This window comes from Sinocyclocheilus rhinocerous, unplaced genomic scaffold (genome assembly GCF_001515625.1).
Source record: "Sinocyclocheilus rhinocerous isolate Xijiao unplaced genomic scaffold, SAMN03320098_v1.1 scaffold1159, whole genome shotgun sequence".
NCBI classification, from domain to species: domain Eukaryota; kingdom Metazoa; phylum Chordata; class Actinopteri; order Cypriniformes; family Cyprinidae; genus Sinocyclocheilus; species Sinocyclocheilus rhinocerous.
In genome coordinates this window covers 565,551-584,661 of record NW_015634336.1, presented here as the reverse complement: position 1 = coordinate 584,661, position 19,111 = coordinate 565,551, and the positions used below count along the sequence as shown (strand labels likewise).

Sequence of the window (19,111 nt, the reverse complement as noted above, 5' to 3'; positions counted from 1 at the left end):
ATTACTGGTGTGGTAGAAATTCCACTACGCACCAGACTTATGTCTACCTACTTAAAGCGTCTCTGGCGACACTTAGAAATGTATACACTTTTAGCGCGTCGCAAATGACACCCTTTTGACTATCACTTGGGACTAAGATCTCCAGTGTTCGACTAACCTGCTGCGCAGCAGTAACCAGACAGACTCCAGACAATGCCTTTGAATATGCTTTAATAATGGCCGGGAGGATCTCATATCAATCACAGAGTATCCCCCCAACAAAAGAGAATACAACAGTTTATATAGCATAGGTGCACAGCAAAAGTAACATCATGTTACATTAGTTTCAAGTTTCAAGTATATTTGTCTTATGTACAGGTGTCAGTGACAATATGTACATTGAAATGTTTTTTGTAAGGCTTAGGCAGTCTACAGCAGTACAATAATAATAATATCAATAATAATAAAGGTGCAAGTGTAGTACTCCTGTAAAGGATGATATGAAATGAATTGCGTTCAAGCGATGCTTCTTCACCGATGCTTTATCATGAATGAAGCATATCGCGAGAACTCCCTCTACAAATGCACGCACTGGCGCGCACATTTTCGTTCACCCAATCACACACATCCATCTCAATATACAATATAACATATTAATTTGAAGCAATAACTATTATGATAAACCCTTATTCAGCATACCACACTCTCCCCCTCAAAGTAAAGATGTCGTCCCGACATCAAATTGCTTAATTAGTCACAGTAATGCTCAATTTACAGTATTTAAACTTTTAACTTTACCCAGCAGTTATCTCCAACATAAGATATTACAGCACTGTTATCAACATTTTCCTTGTACATTTTTTTTTCACAACTCTGTTTTTAGTTTCAGTATTTCTGCAACAAGCATACATTCACAATTGTGATATTGCTCATTTTCCATACAAGAGTCCTTATTAGTCAATAGACAAGAGGCACTTGATTGTAATAGTCTCATGAGGTAGTGTAAAAAAAAAAAATTTTTAAACCACCAACAAGTCTCTTTAAAGGAAAAAACCGTCCATCCATTTGCTCCAGCAAAAAATGGCAAAAAGTTCTTTGAAGAGGAAAAAGATTCAAAAAGCGTCAAAAAGAAAGTCTCAAAGTGATTCAAAGTGTCCACAGTTTCAAGACCGCACAACAGTCAATTGTCTTAGTATCTGATAACAGTCCATAGTTTTTGTTTTGCAATAGTTTCTTACTATGGGCAATAAACAGTCTCTGGGTAATGTGCTGTATAGTGGCATTTCATACCTTCAGCACAGGCCATACAGTAACTAGTTATTGGAGTAAAGTTCATGTGGTAGTAATTCACAGTTAATAGCACCCACATGAGGGCTGGGGGTAACAAAGTGGTGTTGCTAACCAGGGTGTCACAGCTGTCATTCCGCTAGACGCAAAGTGTGGGTAGTGGTTATTGCCCACTATCTGCACATTGTAGCATGATGGGATCCCAAGATTGTCGTATGTAAACTTTTTTGGTGGCTGTCGCTTTCTCCTGGTGAACTGGTACCTGTTTTCCTCCTCTGAGGTCCTGTCCCTGGACCTAGGCACTTCAGCTGTTTCGTTAACAGGTAAGTCTCGTTGCATTGGGTCAACAGTTGGTTCATTTTCATGAAGTTCTTGTCTTATTGCAGGTGCAGAGGCAGGCACTGGAAGATCTATCTCTAATTCGGCCGGGGGTGACTGTGGCCTTGGTTCCGACACTGGAGAGCTAGATCGAGGCTCAGAAGGTACTGACTGTGGTGGTAACATATCCTTTTTTTCTAGGGAATCACCACTTTCTTGTGGCCTTCTCTGATAAGGCTCCACTTGGAAGTAGTACTCATCCTCTTCGCTTTCATTATCGCACTCTGGCTCACATTCTCTTCCCCTGGTGGGCTGAGTTCTGCTGCTTCTTGGTTGATGTTCTTGCTTTGGTTTGGTACTTCGAGTTGATGGGATTTTAAGAGGTAGATGGTCACATGGAAGAAGAAGATTGCGATGTAAAACTCTTGATCTACCTTTACTCTGCTCAGGTTTTACTTCATAGATTGGTGCATCATTTGCTACCTGGCATGTGACAATGTGAACTTCATCTTCCCAGTAATTCCGCAGTTTCCCGGTCCCCCCTCTTGGAGTCAAGTTTTTCACGAGGACCCTGCTTCCTGGGAACAGGTCAGTACACCTCACTCTTTGATCGTAATTCCTTTTGTTTCTTTCAGCATACTTGTTTGCCTGTTCTCTCGCTATCTCACAAGCTTCCTGCATCCCTTTCATCCATTGTTCCATGTACTCACTATAACTTTGAGAGTTATTGCCTGGGTTGAGTCCGAAGAGAGCATCGATGGGCAGCCTTGGTGCGCGGCCGAACAGCAGGTGAAAGGGCGAGAAGCCAGTCACGTCACATCTAGTACAGTTGTAGGCGAAGATTAATTTGTTGAGTGCATCCTTCCAATTCGACTTTTGTTTTTCAGTCAGGGTTTTCAGCATCTGCAGTAATGTCCTTTTAAATCTTTCCACCTGCCCATTCCCCTGGGGGTGGTAGGGGGTGGTCCTTGAGCCAGCAACACCACTGTACTTTCTGAGTTGGGTGAGTAGCTGATTTTTGACTGCCATCCTTTTTACGGACGCAGACAATTGGGGACGAGTAAGGGGACTGAGACTTGGCCACCCATCCTTGAGCAATCAGGTCGTGTAAGTAGTCCTTCAGTTCCTGGTATAACGGTTTAGGGACTGATGTGTATGTGCGGTCTTCACCGATGCTTTATCATGAATGAAGCATATCGCGAGAACTCCCTCTACAAATGCACACACTGGCACGCACATTTTCGTTCACCCAATCACACACATCCATCTCAATATACAATATAACATATTAATTTGAAGCAATAACTATTATGATAAACCCTTATTCAGCATACCACACAAGCAAGATAAAAAAAAACAGAAATGTAAAATAATAATTACAACAGATTCACAATGCAATGCAATACAATAAATATATAATAACAATAAAAAGTGTGCAGGTGCAAGGTTGAGGTGGAGACTTTGCATTGAGGTATGTAATGTAATGTAGTTGTGCAAAGTATGCAAGATGCAAAAAGACATAATGTTTGCATAGTCTTTGATATGATATGATATGACATGATATGAAGGGGGATAATACTGCAATCTTAGAGACAGCTTTACAATTTATTAAGGGTTCTGGTGACCTGCAAGTAGAAGCTGTTTTTCAGCCTGCTGGTTCTAGACTGAATGCTACGGTATCACCTGCCTGATGGTAGTTTGATAAACAGACTGTGTGCCGGGTGACTAGGAGGGTCAGTTGTGATTTTTCAGGCCTTCCTCAGACATCGCAGATGGAAGATGTCCTGTAGGGATGGAAGTTTGTTGCCGATGATGACTTCAGCTGTTTTCACAAGTCTCTGAAGGGCCTTTTGAGGAGAGAGCAGCTGCCATACCATACAGTAAAGCACCCCGTCAGGATGCTCTCAATGGTGCATCTGTAGAAGTTTGTAAGGATATTGGGAGGGAGACCAAAACTCTTGAGCTTACGTAGGAAATAGAGCTGCCGGCGTGCAGATTTTACTACTGATGTGGTGTGCAGAGACAAGGACAGGTCATTGGAGAGGTGCACACCAAGGAACTTGATGCTCTTAACTCTTTCTACTGCAGATCCATTGATGTACAGTATAAGGGGGCGTGGCTGACCTCCTGTGTCCTCCTGTAGTCCACAATCATCTCTTTGGTTTTGCTGACGTTGAGGCAGAGGTTGTTGTCATTACACCACTGTGATAGTGCTCTCACCTCATCTCTGTAGGCCGTTTCATCTCCATTTGTGATGAGACCCAGGATTGATGTGTCCTCAGCAAATTTAAAGATAATATTGGAACTGTGTTTGGCAGCACAGTTGTGCGTGAACAGAGAATATAGGAGGGGGCTGAGGAAGCAGCCCTGTGGGGCTCCTGTGCTCAGGGTCTGTGTGGATGAGAAATGGGTACCAATTCTCACCACTTGAGGTATGCAAATCAGAAAGTCCATAATCCAGTTGCAGAGGTGAGAGTTCAGTCCTAAATCTCTGAGTTTTGTGATGAGTTTTGATGGGATGATGGTGTTAAACGCAGAGCTGTAATCAATAAACAGCATCCACACATACGTATTTTTCTTCTCCAAGTGTGTGAGGGCATTGTGAATGGTTAGAACAATGGTGTCATCGCTCGATCTGTTTTTCCTATATGCAAACTGGAGAGGGTCCATGGTGTCTGACAAAAAAGAACAGATGTGGTCTTTAATGAGCCACTCTAACACTTTATGATGATAGAGGTCAGTGCCACAGGCCGGTAGTCATTGCGGTAGGTGACAACAGACTTCTTAGGGACAGGGATGATGGTGGTTTTCTTAAAGCAGGTGGGAATCACAGACAGTCTAAGAGAGAGAATGAAGATGTCTGTAAGCACCTCCGCTAGCTGGTTGGCACACGATCTGAGGACATGGCCATGAACACCATCTGGACCAGGTGCTTTGCGTGGGTTGACCGCTCTAAGCGATCTGGACACGTCAGGCAAGGCGAAGGTAAGAGAACAGCTGTTATTATCTGGTGGCAGTTTCACTGCAGGGAAGGTGTTGCTATCATCAAACCGTGCATAGAAGACATTCAACTCATCTGGCAGAGAGGCAGACTTATCCATGTTGTGGGTTTTCCATCCTTTTTTCCACTGTTGTCCGTGATTGAGTGTAAGCCGTTCCACAAGAGCTTGAGATTAGATCCCTGAAAGTTTTCCACCATCTTGTCTTTATAGACTCTCTTTGCAGACCCGATAGCTCTCTGAAGATTGTATCTGGTCCTTCTGTATGCCTCAGTGTCACCAGAGTTGTAGGCTGAGGTACGTGCTTTAAATTTGGCTCTGACATCAGCATTCATCCAGGGTTTCTGGTTTGGAAAGGTTTTAATGCAGATTTTTGGGACAATGTTCTCAGTGCACACATTGGTGTAATCAGTGACAGTGTTTGTATATTCCTCAATGTCTGTGCCTGCTGCATCCCGAAATATCTGCCAATCTGTTGTTTGAAAGCTGTTCTGAAGTGTGAAGATGGCTTCCTCGCTCCATTGATGGATTGTCCTGATTACTGTTTTTTCCTGTTTTAGCTTTTGTTTGTATGCAGGCAGAAGAAGAATGGATGTGTGATCTGCTTTACCGAAGGCAGGGCGGGGGAGGGGTTTGTAACTGTTTTTGAGTGCTGTGTAGCAGTGATCAAGCGTCTGATCTGCTCGAGTAGGAAAAGTTATGTGTTGGTAGAATTTAGGGAGGAGTTTTTTCAGGTTTGCTTTGTTAAAGTTTCCAGTAACAATAAAAACAGTGTCCGGGTGTTTGTTCTCCAGACCATTTATAGTTTCATAAAGAGTGTCCATTGCCTTGCTTTTATCTGCCTGCGGAGGTATATAAGTTACTGTGAAAATGACCGAACTAAACTCGCGTGGAAGAAAGAATGGCCGTATTTTGACTGTGATGAGTTCGACGTCAGGACAGCAGTGCTTGGCAACCTCCAAAACATCCGTTCCCCTGCGAGAGTTCATTAGAATGCAAACGCTGCCGCCTTTGCGCTTAGAGTCAGTTGTTCTGTCCTGGCGGTAGATCGTAAAACTGGGCGGTGAAACTCCGTTGTCTGGAATAGTAGCGTCTAGCCATGTTTCGGTGAATGCAAATAGACAGCAGTTCCTGAAGTCATGATTAAAAATAATTTGAGCATTCAGTTCATCCACTTTGCTGACAAGCAATTGCGAGTTCTGCACAGAATGCTGGCATGGCTGCCCCTCTTGCGCTTTTTCCTCTTTCGTCGGTGCGGGTGTAAACAAAGAGGTAGATGCTTGGTGAAGAAGCTGCAGTCGCTCGTATTCACGCTCGAGTCCAAATCGAGTGCCGATCTAATGTCTAGAAGTGTTTGACGATGTTACATCATTGTTATACATGTTACATCATTCTCCTTTAATTTGATTGGTTTAATTTGATTTGATTTATATGACAAATCAGCAACCCCCTCTGTTACTGGCAAAGCAAGTTTGGTTTTTGATTACCTCAGCTTGTTCCCTAAACCATGAGTTTCTGTAGTTATTAATAATTTCAGACAAATGTGTAGCCATCTCGTCCTGTCCATATGCATCATTATTACAACACACTAGTGATGCTCGGATGGCAGTTATTTCCGTGGGCGCTGCAGATAATCAGCGGGTCGGGTAATAAAAAATGCATTCTGATTATTTGCGGGTGGGTCGCGGGTGGATAATATAAATCATTAGTGATGCAAATATCAACTACATTTTCTAAAATTTGAACGTTTTAAATAGGCTACAGAAATTGAATAAACTGTACATTAACATATTAAAGTTATTTAACAAAGCATTATTTAGTCAAGAGCAGTGAGGGATTTTCTCTCTACTTTGTTGTTTGATTAACATTAATGACAGACGGCACAACTTTATTATGCTGCTGTAACAAGACCTATTTCACGGATCCAATACTGATACACATGTGTTTTCTTTTGCAACTGTTTACATTAACTTAAGACAAAACCGAAAGTGCTTATGAGGATACTTGCCAGGACGACCATTTTGAGGTCATTTTGTGTGTATCTGGCCACTTAAGCGCAACAAGCTTTGCAGTGCGCGCTTTGGATGTGACTGTGAGTGCACAGAAAAGCGCCTCTGGAGAGCGCTAGTACCGAATGGCTTAAAAAGATGTGAAAATAATACATTTATGTGACGATGCAACAATGACCAATTAGGCAATTGACAATTCTGTCAACTGTACCGAAACGCAAGCTGAAGTATCACAGCGTGTAGATAATTTATTTGAAGCTGCGGATTCGGGTGACGTTTTAGCTCATCTGCGCAACACAACAAAACAGTAACTATGGAACATTTTGTTGTCTAAAAGCATGCAAATGTTAAGCCTGCAAGAAAGGGAAATGTTAGTTATGATTTATTGATTAAAATGATTAATTCTACAATTTCTTTCACACCGGGAACTCAACAAAATAACCATCAAGTTCTGTTATCCACTTCCCCTCATCCCAGCTGCCTTGGAACAACTCCACAGTGCCTCCATCTTCACCAAGTTGGACATTCGAAGCCTCATCCAGATACGTGAGGGAGATGAGAGGAAGACTGCTTTCATCACTCCATCAGGGCACTATGAGTACCTCGTTATGCCATATGGGTTGGTCAACGCTACCCTCTGTATTCCAGGATTTCATGAATGAGGTGCTCCAGGACTTCCCGAACCACTTTATGATTGTGTATATCGATGACATCTTGATATACTCCCGGAACCTGGCCGAACATCGCTGCCACGTTTCGGAGGTCCTCCAATGGCTCTGCGAGTACCATCTGTTCCTCAAAACAGAGAAATGCAGCTGCCATCAGAAATCCATCCACTTCCCAGGATACATTGTCAGCCAGGAAGGCCTCAGAATGGATGAGGGGACGGTATCTGCAGTCACCACTTGGGCCCAGGCCCACCACTGTGAAAGAACTCCAGAGATTCCTTGGTTTCGCTATCTTCTACCACAAATTTATCCAGAACTACAGCACTCTAACAGCACCACTCACTTCTCTGTTAAAAGGCAGGCCCAAGTCTCTGTCCTGGAACTCAACAGCCGAGCAAGCCATGCAAGAACTGAAGAACGCCTTCACAACCACAACACTCCTCACTCATCCTAACCCAGAGAAACCTTTTGTTAATGAAGTCGACGGTTCCACCTAAGGAGTTGGTGAGGTCTTATCCCAGCAGCAGGAGAAGTCAAATAAACTTCTTCCATGTGCCTTCTTCTCCAAAAAGTTATCTTTACTGGCCATCAAGCTCGCCCTGGAGGAATGGAGGCACTGGTTGGAGGGAGCCCATCATCCATGCATTGTTCTCACTGATCACAAGAACCTCTAATACCTCAGAGAAGCCAAGAGACTGAACCCCCGACTAGCTCGATGGGCTTTATTCTTCACATGCATCCAGTTCCACATTTCCTGCCATCCAGGATCCAAAAATACCAGAGCTGATGCCCTTTCATGTCTTCATACCCCTGACGATAAGTCCGAAAAGCCAGAGTCAATGCTTCCCTATTCTCTCTTCATGAAGCCCATCCAGTGGAGTATTGATGAACAGATCCTCGAAGCTTCCACCACTAACTCTGTTCTGCTGGGATGCCCGCTGGACTCCACCTATGTTCCCAGAGTTCACCGTTTGCCAGTCATAGAATCTGCACATTCCTCATTAGGCACTGGCCACCCAGGGACAACACAAACCCTCTCACTTAAAAACCGCTACTGGTGGCCTGGCATGACAAATGACATCCGTCGTTACATCCAAGGTTGCAAGCAGTGCGCTATCTCCAAAATCCCTCACCATCTACCACCTGGGATGCTCCTCCCGCTGCCCGTTCGTCAACGCCCATGGTCACACCTGGGAATGGACTTCACAGACCTCCCTGACTCGGATGGATACACCTGGATACTGGTAATTGTTGACTGGTTTTCAAAAGCCTGCAAGTTAATTCCACTCAAGTTTCTGCCTACTGCCACAGAAACCGCAGAAGCCTTGTTCATTCTGGTATTCTGTAATTTTGGTATGGCTTAAGGCAGTGGTCGCCAACCCGTTGATCGCGATCGACTGGTAAATCTTTATCACTGTCCCAGTAGATCCCGAAAATTGCTTAAAAATCAGTATCAGTATCAGAATCCAATTTGCTAGTTAAAAAAGAAAAGAAAATCTGAATTCTGAATCAGCTATGATCGGCGCATCACTAATTAAAATACTAAGTAAAAGGCCTCAAATTTGAAGTACAATCTGCGATGTTGTTTTCTATCAATTCTTCAATAGGTAGATCTTGTCTTTCATAAAGGCCGAGGTCAGGGATCTTGGGCCTAAAAAGGTTGGTGACCACTGGCTTAAGGTGTAGTCTCTGATCATGGACCACAGTTAATTTCACGTGTGTGGAAGGCCTTTTTCTCCCTCCTAGGTTTGACCATAAGCCTTATATCTGGCTGCCATCCACAGTCCAATGGGCAGACAGAGAGGAAGGTTCAGGAGGTCAGCTGCTTCCTGATGACCTTTTTCCAGAGCCACCAGGACCCCTGGAGCCAGTTTCTTGCCTGGTCCAAATATGCTCAAAACTTTCTCCAGCAATCAGCAACAGGACTCACCCCATTTCTATGCATACTGGGTTTCCAGCCACTACTATCTCCCTGGTCAGGTGAGCCTTCAGATGTACCATCAGTTAATCACTGGTTCCAGGAGAACGAGAGGGTGTGGGATGAGGCTCATCACCATCTGCAGCAGGCAGTGTGGCGGCATAAGGAACACGCTGATTCCCGGAGAAACATCACACCCATCTACCAGCCTGGACAACTAGTGTGGCTCTGAACCTGGGATATCCAGCTGTGCCTGCCCTGAAGCAAGCTTAGTCCCAAGTGCATTGGTCCATTCCAGGTCGTAAAACAAGTCAACCCTGTCACTTATGAACTGAAGATACTAACACACTACCATATTCACCCTACGTTCCATGTATCTCTCTTGAATCCTCACCATCCACCTGTTTCTGTCCCTTCCACAGAGCCTGGTATCCATAGACTACGTTGTCTTCATTGTGTTTACGTACCTAAGGGATGTCCAATCCTGCTCCTGGAGGGCCACTGTCCTGCAAAGTTTAGCTCCAACCCCTATTAAACACACCTGAACCAGCTAATCAAGGTCTTACTAGGCATACTAGAAACATCTAGGCATATGTTTTGAGGCAAACTGGAACTAAACTCTTCAGGACATTGGCCCTCCAGGATTGAGTTTGGATACCCCTGACTTACATGCTCACTCGTTGTCTGCTTGTGTCCTCAATAAAGCTGCTGGCACAGTCCATAAATCCAACAAAGTAACTGGGCAGATAAAAGAGACAAAGAAAAACACAACCAAGAGGGAATTAAGTAATAGCAAGAGGCGCTGTGAAGTGCTGAAACTGGCAAAAAAAAAAGAGAGAAAAATGAAAGGTTAAATGGTAGACAGCGACCGGTACATGCATAAATAAAAACAAAAACAAAGACTCATGCAGGAAAAGAGAGATGGATCAAACCTGAGTACTGACCGTAACTGCCGAGTGATTAGTGTTTGCTTAATATTTACATTTTCAGATTTTTCCTGTGGTTTTCATGATAAAATTTAATTTACATTCATGACATTTACATTATATTATCCAGAGCGAATCTGAGTAGTCACATCTGATTATCCTGTGTAAGGTGCTATATAACTTTGGTCTATATTGTCTTTGCTTCCACTGCGTCAGAGATTGATGATAGTTCACCCCAAAATTAAAATGATCCCATAATTTAATCCAGTGGCATAACCTTGTTTTAAAATGTGGGTGAGACAGGAGGGGGCGCTAATTCAAGGCTATGTCAGAAATGTACAACAACAAATGGACACAAATGTCCTCTTTGCTTCAGAAGGCATTTATTAACCCACTGGAGGTGTATGGATTACTTTTATGATGAATGGATATGTTTTTTGGAGCTTCAAAAACTCAAGCACTATTCAATCCCATTACAAAGTTGGGAAGAGCAAGGATACTGTTTAATATAGCTAAGATGGGTTGAGGGTGAGTAAATTATGGGATAACTTTCATTTTTGTACTATTTTTGAACTATCCCATTTTGAACTATACCTTTAAATAAGGGCATTTTTTAATTTACATTTTTACATTTATTTAGTTTTCAGAAGAAGAAATTGGAAAATTGAAGAAAAATAGAAAAATGTTGATAATTGTACTTTTTTAAAGCTTTCTTTTAAATTACATATTATAATGTAGAGTATATTGCAGTACTTTACCACAAATTTTCTGCAGCATGCCGTGCACATTTATAACAATAAATGACACTATGCCTTTTATTTTTACAGATAATTGTCGGAGAGCAAAGAACAGAAAGTGAGGGACCAGATGAGCATTTATGTGTAGAAAATGAAAAGCTTGCAATGACAAAAACACTCCTTCACAGATTTCACCTTGACAAGCATAGATATAAATTGAGAGCTGCAGATTTTCTTCAGATAACTGAACATTCATTACAGTCCCATGTGTTTTGTGCTGAAGAAGAGCTGATTCAGACTTTCCTTCAAAAACTACTGATGATGGACTACAGAGCAAGATACATTAATGTTGAGACCAATGACGAAGGTCACAACCAACAAGGCAGCAGTGATTCACCTATACAGGAAGCAGATTGTGATGATATATTTTTTGAATTAATGTCTAACAGAGAAAGAAGTAAATTTGACCCTGTGCACCCAATGGATGTTCAGATGGCTGTGTTTCATTGTGCTGATGGTTTCCTGAAGCAGCTAATGGTGACTAAACTGTCCCAGTGTCAGTACGCTCTGCCTTTGCTTGTTCCTGATCCATTCACACAACAGATTGAGTTTCCTCTCTGGACATTCAGACAAATCAACAAGAGCTGGAAGATGACAAACATCAACAATGAAACGATCAGTCAAACCCAGCCGATCTACAAGGCAAAAACTCCAATGGTGTTTTTCTTCAGGTTTGGCTCTGTGTCTTCATCCAAGTCTCAGCTGATGAACAGTTTGATCAATGAGAAACACAACACGTTCTTTCACAGGAACTGCCCAGGCAGCAGCAGAACCAGAGTCCTGATGGATGGAGTGGTGGAGATTGCCTGGTTCTGCCCCTCTGGGAAAAACGTGGATAAATTCAGTAACCGTGTTGCATTCTGTAATCTACATGGAGATGCAGGAGTCCATGAGAAACAGCTGCAGATCCTCACTGAAATGGCCTCAGTCAATGTTGTTCTTCTATCACAACTTGAGAGGAATGACAGAAGCATGATGAAAGTTCAAGAACTCTATAAGGATTCAAAGCCACTCATTTGTCTTTTTGCTAAGAATGATTCAGCATGCACTAAGACACGGAAAGGAAAATACAAGATTGGTTTGAAAGACAGAAATCAGTCAGAAGTATCTGAAGAACTCAGAAGAGCTATAAATGATTGTTTTACTGGGGAAGAAAGATCTGAGAGGAATCAAAGAATCATTTCTGCCTCATCAGGGGAATCTGTGGCATCAGTGGAGTCAGAAGAACAAAGAACTACATCAACCTCAAGAAGATGATACAGAAATGGAAAGAAGTATAAAATGTGCAGACCTAATAAAAATCCGTGAGATCCAGCATGATTCTGACATCAGTGAGTTCTTTATTAATGAAATGAACTCAGGTGCTACAAATAAGATGTTTTTCATTAAATGGCTTGGGATCCTCCTGGATGAATATATCTCAGCAGATCTTTATGTCCTACATTATGAGTACAATGAAAAATGGTCAACAGTATTGAAATTGAAAGAAAATCACAATGGATCTGAACAACTGATAGCTGAACAAACTGAACTTGAAAGAATATCTGAGGAACTTCAAGCTGCAGCCTTTGGTTTGGAGAACGTATTAAAGATCTCTGGAAGGCTATATTGAATGAACAATTTGTATTCAGCTTTAAAAATTCTCTGGAGATTTCAGCCTACAGGAAACTGGAGACCGAATACAGGAAGTGGTGCTGGAGTCTCCGCAGTGCCATGATGAAAATTGAGAACAAACTACACAACAAAATAGAAAATGAAACAATTAATGAGGTTGAGGAAACTGATATTCAAATAGAACTGAAGAAGACAAGTGAAGAAGTGAAAAAATCAATGTCAGAATTGAGAAAGACAGAGATGCAAATATATTGATTCAGTGGAAAGGTTTTTTTGAGATAAAAATTAAAGAGCTTCAAGAAACTGCTATAAGAGAAACAAATAAGAAATTAAATGGGATTCTTCAGCAGCGCGACCTGAAGAAAAAGATAGATGCTCAGAGGACACATTATGAAAACACTCTCTATGAAAAGAGCAAAGAACTTGCCTTAAAACTCAAAAACAGGGCAAATGATGAAGCAACATTGAAGAAAAAGTTTAATTTGTTCTGGAAACAGAGTATGAAGAAGATCATCACAGACACTCCTGCAATAAAAGACATTGACATATTGGATGATGTGAAAACCCTCCTTGGTGACATCTATGAAAGTGCTTCTGTAGGGGAGAGCATTGAGTGCAGGTATGTTTTTTCTGCACCAAGTTATGCAGATTATGTACAGTTGAAGAAATCCAGTGGATTTACAGGACATGGAAAAAATGCCATCAGAGCTGCTGAAGAGAATTTTGGTTACATTCTATCTCAAGAAGACGAAGCCCAAATAAGAGCATTAGTAACAGATGTTGTTCATCAAATAGACATAAAGATAACGTCATTTAACATTGCAAAAATGGGCTATAACATCAGCTACATTCAACAAATCATAGATTACATCAAGACAAGAGTGAGACAACATCAGGAAGGACCAGTGAATTATGTGTTCATGAATGAATTCTTCATCCATTTTGTTTATTCAGTATTTAAGACAGCAAACAATACAATTAATGACCAACACAGAATGTTTAGAGAAAACAATGATCCTGTTCTATATTTGGAGAAGAAAAACGAAGAGTACTACAGTATTTTCCAGAAATACCTGCATGGAGCTGCGTCAGATGTCATCTTTGGTGAGATCATCTGTCAGAAACTTAAAGAGCCCATTGAGCAGAGCGTCTGCAAGATGACTGCCATTGATTTAACAGTTGAAATAAGAAGAAACTGTGAATCACTGAATGGAAACAGATCAAATCTAGAAAAACACATCCTCAAGTTTCTGGCAGAAAATGAGAATTTTTCTGCGTTCATGGACTACATTAATTATCCCAGAGATCACGTCAGGAATTTCATCAGAGATGAAGTCAATTGGTACATTAATGATAAGTTCAGTGTCAGTGTTTTACCCAGGATGAATGAGAACATTAAACTCATGCAGCAGAAGATCATGAAAGCAGCTCATGAATCTACTGAACATGTTCAAGTCAACAGTGGAGATGTTGGTTTGTGGTTGAAGAGTTTCACACAGCAGCTCTCAGATGAGCTGATCTTCTCTGAAAAAGACCTCAGTGGAGTGAAACATAATCATATTGATGATTTCAGCCTCCTAAAAGATGCAATAAAACAAGAACTTCTGGCTATAATCTCTGACATCAGCAGTCGATTCAAGAAATTTCCATCAACACTGGACTACAAAGACAGGCCCGATGAGATTCTGACTGATCACCTCTGTCAGTGCTGTTGGGTTCAGTGTCCGTTCTGTGCAGCCACTTGCACCAACACCATAGAAAATCATGATGGAGATCACAGTGTTCCTTTCCACAGATCGACTGGAATCAATGGATGCTATTATGATGGAACACAGAATCTTTGTACATCATCACATCAGTGGTTTCCATATAAAGAATATAGAAAAGCAGGAGGAGTTTATGCTAACTGGAGCATCACTTCTAACTATTCTAAGTCAGGGCTCTACGCTTACTTTTCTTTTTAGGAGCACTTGTGCTCCTAACTTAAAAAATTTAGGAGCACATTCAAAATTTTAGGAGTACCTTCTAATCAATCATCCAAAATTTTATCAAAAAGTAGCCTTCCCATTACGAGGTGATATTTGACTCCTCTAACTTTATTAAAAGTATGTCATCTTTTGTCAAATTCTTAAAAGAATTATATTTTATAAGCTTTTTTAAAATTTTAATTAAAACAACAGAATAAGAACAAGTAGAATAAGGAATATAAGTTACCAATCAAATTAAATCAGTATTAACTACATTAATTTGTAGAGGTGGCACAAAAGTGGCTTGTAGGTGTACTTTCAGACATTTAATGATGATGATCGGGTCAGTCGCACTGGTGCTCCTAAAAAAAAATGTCATAGTCGCACGCAGTAGTTTTCAGTCGCAAATGCGACTGAAATGGTCGCACTGTAGAGCCCTGTAAGTGTTTGTACTGGAAGTGGTTTGTATGCAGATTCCAGAAACATCTGGAAAAGTACTAGGAGAAGTCATTTGAAGGGAATGGTAGGATCCCAGAGTTGTGGAAATCATACACAAAAGAGGATGCAATTAAGAGTTTAAAATACTACACTCCTACTCCTAGAAGATATTTTTCTTTTAAATTAACATGTTAGGACAGGATAATATTTTTACAGATGCCTCTTAAATAAAAGAAAAACACAGGTGCTTCAAGAAGCCCTTACAAGATAAACATATATGAAATTAAATGGCATTCTTCAGCAACAAGACTTGAAAAAAAGACTGATTCTCAGAGGACACATCATGAAAAGAGCACAGAACTTGACTTAAGACTCAAAGACAAAGCAAGAGTTTGATTTGTTCTGGAAACAGTCTGTGAAGATCTGCTCCTGTCATTCAAAGACATAAAAAAGAAGGACAGAATCGGATGCAAGACTTTGTGCTTCTTGTATATGCACTTTCTAAAGAGGATGAATTCCAAATGAGAACTTTTGTCACAGATAATGGATGATGCCATTTTAGCATTGCTAAATTAGGCTACGACATCTTCTGTATTTAAGAACTCATGAATTAATATCAGGACAAGAGTAAGGGCAATCATTTGATGAACATTTTATCAATCACACTGAGACCTTTAAAACCCTTTAACTGTCACCTGTCCCCTCTGTGGGACGCCTAAGTTTACTATGTATGTAAATATCTATGTAGGAAAAGTAATAGATAAATTTTTGACAAGAGTGCACCTCAAAAATCTACATCATAACAGGAGTTCTGACCTTTGTCAAAAAAAGTCTTCTTCGTTGCCTTTTTCTCTATCACACTTTAGAAATCATCAGAAATTATATATCAATTGAAAACTTTAAATCTCAAAATTCATCCTTTGAAACCCATTTTAAAATCAAACATTGCATTACCATGAAAATGGTACATCAATATCATGTTACAAAATGTTTTCGTTCATGAATTATAAAAATTTAAGTTTGGATCGTGCGCTTTCACGCCTATGTTCAAAAATGTGAGTGACAGTTAAGGGGTTAAAATGATACCAAACATGAGAGAAAAACAACAACAACAACAAAATATATAGATTCACAAGATGCATCATATATGGCATATAGACCTTTCTGAAAGGAGGGGATTAGGGAGAGGGTTTGATGGGTGAGAACAGGGGTGGCAAACTCCGGTGCAGGAGAGTCACAGTCCTGCAGAGTTCAGAGTCCAACCCTGATAAATACTCACCTGCCTGTAGCTTCGTAGTAACCCTTTAGACTTGATCAGGTGTTTGATTAGGGTTGAAGCAAAACTCAGGACTGTGGCTCTCCAGGACCGATGTTCGGCACCCCTGAGAAGGCGGTGCCCTGTGCTCTGTTCTTTGAGATCTTCTCTCCAGATTAGTGAGTTTCATTGTTTTATTGCAGGGTGTTTGATCTTGTGTTCTGTTTTAGATGGAAAACGAAAAATAATGCTTATCTCTAAAGAAATTTGAAGTAAAAGTTCAAATTACTTCTCCAGTGTTTTACCAAGTTTTCATTAATGTAAAAATAAACTTCACTGTCATGTTTTAGCCTTGTTATATCTTTTAATAAGATATCAATATTTTTCAAGGTATTGTATCTAAGTTAGGGATTTCAGTATTGAGAAAACACTAATGTGTGTGTGTGTGTGTGTGTGTGTGTGTGAAAAAAAATTAAATATGAAAAAAAAAAAAAAACTTTGGTTGGTCTTGTGTTATACATGTCTAGGACGGTCTGGGAATTAAAAAGTTTGGGAACCCGTGCTTTAGTGTAAGAAAACATGATTGTGGCAGTTCCTGCTCAATAAATCATTTAAAAAAAATCGAAATAATAAAATTATGTTTAATGATTTTGTCATAGAACACTTGTGGTTCTGTGATTATTGACCTTAGCATTTTCCTTTTTGCTTAAGTATTGTTACTTCATCTTTTTCATTTGGCTTTTTATGGTTTTGTCTGATTGTTCTATCTATATGCTCAAGTAAAGACTTGTCTTTTGATGCAAAATCCGTGTCCAGTGTGGTATCTTCACTTCATGGGCTCCATCCAGTTCTTGTCATCAGTAGTGAGTGGAGAGTGAGACTCTCTGCACAAAGCCTCAAGGCTGATTTTGACGCTGGGGAACTTCCTTGAAGCCCGAGCAGTTTCTGGCTGAGAACAAGAAAAATATATAATATTAATAATGTTGCAGACCCCGGTTCAGACCCTGCTGACCAGTTTACTGTAAAACCAGATGAAGTGAGAAGAATGGGAGAGTTGCATCTGGTCTTTCACAGCTCCTCTGCTGATATATTTTTACAATAAGTAAATCAATTACAAACAATTGATTTTAAAGCATTATTCTTTTTTTCTGTGTCTTCCGTCTGTCACATTAGTGTCATCAACATCTAAATAAATAAACTTTTTTTTAAAGGGGTCACCGGATGCCTATTTTCCACAAGTTGATATGATTCTTTAGGGTGTTAATGAAAAGTCTATAACATACTTTGGCTAAAATTTCTCAATGGTAGTGTAAAACAACACACTTTTTACCCTGTCAAAAACAGCTTTTTTCACAGCAACTCGTTTTGTTGCATGTCTCTTTAAATGCATTAAATGCCGCATTTAGCCGCGGAACTTGCTAACTAGCACGTTATTGGGAATGGCGATTTGCAAAGATTCATAAAAAAACGTATACTCACTTCTTCTGTAGGTGAGGCTGTGATAAAACGCCAGTGTCAATCAACAATCATGGGAGCGGCCTGGGTCTGTGTGACATCACATAGCCAAGAATCAGAGAAGGGCTTGATTTGAGAAAGGAGTCAAGATTTATGTGAATTATAAAAAAAAAAAAACACTGGGTGGATTTTTATCATTATAGGGTGGGGGTGTACACACACTGCTAACACACATTTATGTTCAAACAACATGTAAAAGTGAATTTAGCATCTGATGATCCCTTTAAATAAATCCTCTTTTCTTAATTTGACTTTCTTTAGTTAACATTTGAATCCTCAACAGACATTTTAATTATGTCTGCACTATTAATATTAATATTAGCACTATTAATATTCATAAACACAGTGGGCCTCATCTACGAAACAAACATACAACAGAAAATTGGGTGTATATCAAACCGGTTTGAAAATATCGTAGCGTCTGTGATAACTCGAGACAGGCTCGGATCACGTTGCTAACCTGCTCATACTTAACGAGCTTCGGCGACCGCAACGAGCACCGATTTGGTCACGATCCGGGGGTTTTGTCGCAGACTGTGGAAATCTGTCTGCGACAGCAAAATCTAGCCAAAAATCCTGTAGTGTGAGCCCGGCTTAAGCTACCTGTTCCTCAAATTTACAGCTAAATACCCAAAAGGCAATTATAGTTAACATAATTTGTCTTGCTAACATCCATGACTCATGAGAGCTACCATGTAAGTTAGCTAAAGTTTAGCTAAGGCAATAAGAAGTCTAATAGGTTACACCAGTGCGCGTTCTTTCACTGCATGATTCAGTTTATTAAAATGCATTTAGAATGATCACTAAATTCAAGATATGCGGGCAGAAATGTATATATTTATATAATTTCATATAGTTAATCAGTATCACGCGAAGACTGACGTTTTTTCCACCAAAAAGCAGCATGGTTACAATGTGACATTGATTCTATGCAGCAGTTCAATAAACAAGAATTTAATATTAAAACACTTGCGTTTTAGACACAATATTGACTGTTTTTGCTCTATTTCGCCAACAAATATAATTCCAATTTGCATCTCTGAGCAACATGACGGTGTTTTGTTCCTGAATGAATTAACTGTTTAAATGATCGGTTCAATCGCAATGACTCACTTATTAACAGTGACTTGCTGCAGCCTACTGACAGTTTTAATTTCACATTTAAAGTATCTTTTCATTTTTTTTTTATAATTTCAAATATCAATATTCAATGTTTTATGTTTAAAATATCAAAACAGTATTAATGCATTTGTAACTGCAGGTTAAATACATTCATGTCCTGCATTAAACAGTGTGTAAATGCCACTTCTAATGCATCTTCTGTGTTTTCTCTGCATTGCAAAGATGAATTTTGTTGATACTGATTTAATTTAAAAGGTAAAAATCTATTTAAACTTATTGGAAAAGATTAATTTCTATCA

The 19,111-nt window shown here is 40.1% G+C and overlaps 1 protein-coding gene and 1 pseudogene across 1 annotated transcript in view; both read left to right on the top strand.

Annotated features, from left to right (window-relative positions):
* The window catches only part of LOC107745537 (interferon-induced very large GTPase 1-like), a 34,646-nt gene extending 22,488 nt beyond the window's left edge, over positions 1–12,158 (top strand). Inside the window, exon 2 of the mRNA XM_016559435.1 lies at positions 10,932–12,158. Coding sequence (XP_016414921.1) covers positions 11,007–12,158 — 1,152 coding nt within the window. The 5' untranslated portion in view covers positions 10,932–11,006. The remainder of the gene's footprint in view (positions 1–10,931) is intronic.
* A 24-nt stretch (positions 12,159–12,182) lies between these two features.
* LOC107745536 (interferon-induced very large GTPase 1-like) lies at positions 12,183–17,053 on the top strand (annotated as a pseudogene).
* The last annotated feature ends 2,058 nt before the right edge of the window (positions 17,054–19,111 follow it).